At 42.8% G+C, this 6,654-nt stretch overlaps 1 protein-coding gene across 3 annotated transcripts in view; it reads left to right on the top strand.

Moving 5' to 3' along the window:
• Positions 1 to 1,666: 1,666 nt before the first annotated feature.
• Positions 1,667 to 6,654, top strand: part of LOC131354867 (protein eva-1 homolog C) — a 67,469-nt gene continuing 62,481 nt past the window's right edge. The window contains exon 1 of one of the 3 annotated variants that reach the window (XM_058392945.1): positions 1,667 to 1,848. In XM_058392945.1, coding sequence (XP_058248928.1) covers positions 1,758 to 1,848 — 91 coding nt within the window. In that variant the 5' untranslated portion in view covers positions 1,667 to 1,757. The remainder of the gene's footprint in view (positions 1,849 to 6,654) is intronic. The other 2 variants (XM_058392944.1, XM_058392946.1) reach the window with 2 other exon arrangements.

Here is a 6,654-nt window from a genome sequence, read left to right as displayed (position 1 = left end):
GACATGCGCTGTGGAATTCTCTCGCCCTCTCTCTCTCTTATTTTTTACTTAAAATTCTTCTGATATTTTATAAATTAACACAAACTTGTATTTACTTTGTGTACATGAATATATATATATATATAATTTATCGACTTTACATGTGTCTGTTTATTCCAGAAAACGCTTAGAGTGCAGTAACGCAAGTTGTCCACAAGGTGTCGCCAAAGTCTAATATTTACACCGCTACTATATTCCAGTAATACAAAATGTATGCAAACTACATTTGAGTGTTTACTCTGGAATAAACGATACCACGTTATTATTACATATGTAAAATAATAATAATAATAATAATAATAATAGGTTTATACATTATAAATCATGGGCTTGCTGAAAGCTAAACACAAACATGTAATAAAATATGTTTGTTTCTGTAAAGACAATTCAAGGTTGAAGTGGAATATCATCACGTTAAAGGGAAATCTGCTCCCTGGTGTCTACTGAAATGTGTTTGGTGATTCTCTGGAGCTACTTTGGTGCTGGTGATTTTTGTCTCATTGTTTTCGCTAGTAAACGTTACAATGGGGGGAAATTTCAATGACCTCAAAGACAATTGTGAGGAGGTGAAAGCTCCTAAAATAGAGCAGGAGGCTTTGTTTCTCATTCATTGTTTTCCAGACTGAATACTTTAGTCACTGTGACTGTCTCATGTCTGATTATACTGTGTGGTGATATGCCGAAGATGCTCTCATGATAGACCTATGAGTAAAGGAAATGACTTCCTTCTGCTAGGTCCTGGGTTCGAACAGGCAGGGGTCTTTCTGTGTGGAATGTGCATGTTCTCCCCAGGGTACTCCGGTTTCCTCCCACAGTCCAAAAACATGTACATTAGGTTGATTGGTAATTCTATATAGGAGTGAGTGAGTGTGTGTGGTTGTCTGTCTATATGTGTGGCCCTGTGATGGACTGGTGACCTGTCCAGGGTGTACCCCTGCCTTTCGCCAAATGTGTGCTGGGATAGACTCCAGCAGATCCCCATGACCCTGATTAGGAATAAAGTGGGTATGGATATACAATGGATGGACTTCCTTCTGCTTACATCATCAATCAGTGGGAATCATTCTTTAAATGAGTTTGAGATTTTTCTCCCTCTCCAAAATCAGGTTTCGGAGACTGTGTACAGAGAAAAGTGGCTTCACGTGAGAGAGAAGTTTCAGAACCAAAAGTCCAGACCTGATCCACCTCCTGCTACAAACTCTACCTTTTACCCTTAATCACCTTAACCCACACTGTTTCCAACTACATGATGTCATGTGCTAATTAGCATCTCCCTGACGTCATCGGGTCGCATTTACATTCACACCACATGTTCGGTTTTCAGTTCTGGGTGACTGACTTCTATTTACAGAAAGTAGCTATAGTGTCGGTCCAAATATACGATATATTGCGATACATATAACGATATATATAAATGGTGCTAAAATTAGCAATAACACTTCTACAGCTTGAAACACACTGACTTTTGCTTAAGCTCCGCCCAGCTAGGAGGAGCAGGACCGGGTCCGAATTCTCTCTCCCCACGGGGTAATTGTGATTTTGTAGCGATTCCCACTGGGATAATATGCGGAGTTTAGGACCTTGAAGAAGCTCCCTCAGTCCCAGAGAGGAGAGAGAGAGAGAGAGAGAGAGAGAGACTCTGACTCTGACTCGCCAGCATTCCGCACTCAAGCCCCCGATGCTGCGCTCAGAGCTCCGAGATCCGCGCCGCTCCAAGGATGTTCCTCTCGGATGTGGCCGCTCAGTGCGCGCTCCTGCTCGGGTTCACCTGCCTGGCTGCTTTCGCTCACACGTCCCCTCATTTCTCAGGTGTGAAAGCGTTTTCTTTTACTCTCTCTCTCCTTCATCACCAGCGTTTGTGCGACTTTTTTTTTTTTATTTCTGAACTCTGGGTGCGTTAAAAACTACTTCCGAAACGGTGCCACACTCTCCGCACTAACACCTCTGACCTGTTTACTTTGTTTTTGTTTGTTTGTTTGTTGTTGTTGGAGTTCACGTGCTGTAACGTGTAGTGTTGAGTTTAGAAGAGGGTTTAATGCGCAGAGAGCGGAAACGACCCCGTTGTTGTTGTTGCGCACCTTCACTCCTCCCAGAGATCAACAGCGCGCGTGCTTTCTGCCTTGTTAACAGGCGTGGGTTACCTGGCCAAGGTGCGCGTGACGTCACTTTCATGAGGTTTTTCTAAGTAGTTCTCAAACTCCAGGGTACTTTTCAAGGCGTATATATATATATATATATATATACAGTTTGGTACATATATATGCCCTGCACGTGACCTGAACATACCTGAGGAGTTAATTATGACACAGGTAAATGTTAGTGGGTTCTACAGGAGGGTTTAGGAAGCTTTGGCGTTGCTTTAAAGTGTTCTGCTCCGGAATGATGGAGCACGGAGACATGTTCAAGCACTGGAACAAAACCTGAATGTTTACGGTACTTTTAAAACACTATGCTTCTGAAGGACCTTGCCTCGCGCACTAAAACGCAAAGTAAAGGTTACTTATTAGCTCATGAGTCCAGTCAAGTGTGCTCGGCTCAGCCAAGTCTGTGATCGGGATTGGAGAAACGGTCCACTTATGTAAGCATTTAAACCCCTTGATGGTCATTAGTTCATGATTGCGCGTGAGGAGATGGAAATGGAACTCGGATTGGGAAATGCAGAGCGTCATCATCTGATTTTGTAGATAAACATTACTCATTTTTTTTAATGTTTTATTTTATATGTTCAAATAATGAATTATTTGAGGGTTCAAAGACAAACAACCAACATTTTTTCTTAAAACACAAGGACGAGAACTTTATATCTTGAGTGGCAGATGGCTCGTCCAATCAGAGGTAAGAATTCCATTCGGAAGCAATTCCTACCTTTTCAGGTTGTCTGAAATTTTGTGTGTTTGTCCTTCTCAGCCACCGTAGAAAACTATCCTCGTTACCTCAAGATCATTTGTTTTTTTTTTTTTTGTTTTTGTGTTGATTTAATGACTTAATAAAATAATGGGGCGTGTCCTAAATCACTATTTTAGGTCATTTTGTAATAGAGATAGTGTGAGTAGAAAATTAGAACAAGAAGAATGATGCACTTATTCCACCAAGAAGAAGTGTGAAAAGGGGGCGGGGCTACCAGGCAACTGACGCTGGATGAGAGAACATTTTCAAGATGTCTTTTAAAATAGCTCACGCTGTGTTAGTTATTTTCCAACATGCTAAAGCTATAGCTGCCTCGTGTTTCCCTCAGCGACTGGGAAACAGCTCCTGCTTCCTGTTAGTGTTCCAGTCGAGACGATACAACCCTTCTAACGTTCATACACACCACGCTAGAGTACACAGTGTGTGTGTGTGTGTGTCATTTGGGATACAGCGATCGTCTTTAATTAGAGGTTCTCCGTGGTAGAATCGGACACGGGGAATCCGCTGAAGATTTCAGCAGGTTCGTCTCGTCCTGTATGCAGTAATGATTGATTGACCCCCGTCTTGTGTCGTCCGGGATGAGGTCGAAGTTTCTTCCTCGTGTCGTCTCGGGGACGCCGTCGTCGCTATGGATTTCCGTTGAGCTGCTTTGTGACTGTCTGTCGTTCGAGTATCTGTGGAAGAGAATGAACGTAGAGAACAGTTGAAGCAGTAAAGTGTTCGAGTCGGCTGTAAACACTCCTAATGGACGTGTGGATTAGTGAATATGGCTGGGGTTTAATGAGAGGGTGTGGGATGTCCTCGTTGACCCGTGTGTGTGTGTCTGTGTTCTTTTAAGTTTTAAGATGTTTGTTTTCGCCATCGTTACCCATTTAAGTTGCAAAGGCTAAAACTCTCATGAACTGTTCTCGATCCGAGCCAAACGCAGGAAAGGAAGTCGGGATTAAAGTCAAAGATCCATAATCGGACACTTCTTTTCTTTTCTTTTTTTACCTTCCTGTCCGTTCTTTTATTTCATCTAGATGTCCGGTTAAAATCTGGCACTGAATCAGTCAAGCTAAAAATATTCTACACTTATTATAAAAGTTTCCTCTGATCACCTTTCACCGCAGTTCGGTTCTGGTTTAGCTCTTTAGCAGGTTAGCAATACTATTCTGTTAGCAATAAACTTGCAAAAAAATTTTGGCCCAGCATCTGAAAAGACGCGGCTATGTTTAGGTAAGTTAGCTCATTAGCAATGATCTCTTGTGCTTTAAAAAAAATATATCGAGAGAAATTGAGAGAGAATCGTCCGGCTTAGGTGACTAGCTAGCGGTTTTAAACTGCTAGCAAGAATTGAAATCCACCGAAATAACCTGTGTTAACTTATGGCTAAGTGATATTTGTTTGTGTTTCTTTTTTTTAAGCTAGTCAAAGTAGTTACGTGTTTCTACGCAGTAATTTTTAACCCCCAGGAGGATGTTCAGCTAAGCTAAGTAACCCAGCAAATAGCAAACGTTTCCCTGGAATGTTAGTTCATCTTCTGTTAGTTTGTAAGCTAGTCTAGCTAACAATAACATCCTGTTTTTACTTTGTAATTGGGAACTGCTGGAATTAAAACTAAAAGCAAGGCTCAGAGTTCTACAGGAACGCTCTCGGTTCTCGTGGTTTCATCTTCACACACGGTGAGGCCAGGACAAGCTAATGTGGTATGTTTGTGGACTCTACCCTGCGTTCATGGCCAGGTTTGAACCTGTGACCTGTTGCTTTTCTTGCACCAGAACATCAAAGACAAACGCTTTAAGATTCAGACATGTTCTTGCTTTTAGCTGCATCCCGTTAGCATAAATTTACCTCGGGATGTCACGGCTCGCTAAAGTAGTTTGCTAACTAGAACAGCCTCTGGCGCTTGCAGCTGAATGATCGAGTGATCCTGTTTCCTGTGACCTCATTTATTTCGGATTCTGCGCTGAGGGAAGTTTTGCTTTCACGTGTCAGCTCGAGGCGGTTCAAACCGGACACCGAGCCCTCGAGATATGAGATGTCCGTTTGATTGGCAGGTGCTCGAGCGGGGTTGCCGATGGAGACATAACATGTCACTGTGTGTGTGTGTGTGTGTGTGTGTGGTTCTATGGTTTTAGCATTTTGCAGTCCAGAGGTTTCTGTACTTCTGTAGCAGATCTTCCGCTGTGGCTTGTTGCAGCCAGTCGTCAGCATTTATGCGAATGATTTAGCCGAAGGCGGCTCATCATGAAGAGGTTTTATAGCCGTTATCATTTCATTTCCTGTCTCTGCTCTGATCAGTGAAGCTCTGTTTATAGACAAACACAACGAGCACAGAGACGTCTTAATGTTTTATTCTTTACCTCATGATCAGATTGAAAATCCTTCAAATGGTCTTATTTATAACTGGTGGGCTCTAATGGCTGATTGGTCATGCTGTGAGCATGAGTTTTTATTTAACTGGACTTTTACAAATCATAAAAGCTTGATAAGGCGTGTGATTGGTCGCCTGTCCTGTCCGTCAAACTGAAACTGGCTCTCTTTTTCTGTAAGTGGGCGGGTCTTGGCTGAGTTTATTGCAGAAATGTAGCGGACCCTGCCCTTATCCTGGCTGACTGGGACTTATTGTTGTGTGTGTGTGTGTGTTTTAAGGCTGGACCCACCAGGGTGCTTACAGTGAAAGCCGAGGTTCCCTTTAGCTGTTCAATAGGATGTGTGGCTGTTAAAGGGTCAGAAGGTCAACTGAGGTCAAACCATTTCTAAGCATCCCCCCACCTCTCACAAATGACTTCTTTATCTCTCGCTCTCTCTCTCTCTCTCTCTCTCTCTCTCTCTCTCTCTCTCTCTCTCTCTCTCTCTCTCTCTCTCTCTCTCTCTCTGGGATACGGAAAGACATGAACAAAGACAAAGCCGGAGCTGTGCTATAATTACCCCATGTTCTCACATGGACAGTAATAACAGCGTGAGATCAGACTATATGGTGGAGGAGGGACAAAAATCACATCATGGTACTGGCATATTTTTTTTTCTTAGGGATGTTACGACCCTGTAAACGAGTTCAGTTACGACTTAATCAACGTTATAAACTCTTTAACGAGAACCAAGAGGGAAAATTAAACGGGAAAAGAGCATCGTGATGATGTCATTTATCTCAATGTCCTAGTGAGAGTAGACCAGTGCAGGGCCTCCGAGCTCAGAAATGCCAAGACTCAAGCATGAACTCTTAAGAGGACAAGGAAGGAAGAGTGTGTGTGTGTGTGTTACGGCATGTTCCGGAGGTGGAACCCGATACCCGTGCCTTCTGTCCGCATGAAAAACCCCGCCATCACCCCCTCCTTGTTCGGTGCCCCCTCACCCCTACACACTCTTTCTTCTTTCTCTCTCTCTCTGTCTGACACACACACACACACACACACACACGTTTTTTTTCCTTTCCACAAACCCAGTGCCAGTAAAGGAGTTTGTGAAGCATTTCAGGACACGGGTTGTTGTTTGCCAGCCAAACTTTTACATAATCCGAGTTGTTGTTGATTTATTTATTTATTTAAAAAGGGGAAAAACACGCGATTGTTTTTCTTTTCAGGTTGTTTAGGAAATCTGATTATGTAATAAATCCGGATGGAAAGTCAAGACATTTTAAGAAACAGCAGTAATGTGGAAGATTTATTGCTTTCAGGTCTGTATTTTGAACGGTGTGTAGCCGCTTAAAAGCTTTCTCAGCGCTAG

Source organism: Hemibagrus wyckioides, linkage group LG06 (assembly GCF_019097595.1).
Source record: "Hemibagrus wyckioides isolate EC202008001 linkage group LG06, SWU_Hwy_1.0, whole genome shotgun sequence".
Taxonomy (NCBI): domain Eukaryota; kingdom Metazoa; phylum Chordata; class Actinopteri; order Siluriformes; family Bagridae; genus Hemibagrus; species Hemibagrus wyckioides.
The sequence above is the reverse complement of the archived record's forward strand: the minus strand, read 5'-3'. Positions and strand labels throughout refer to the sequence as shown.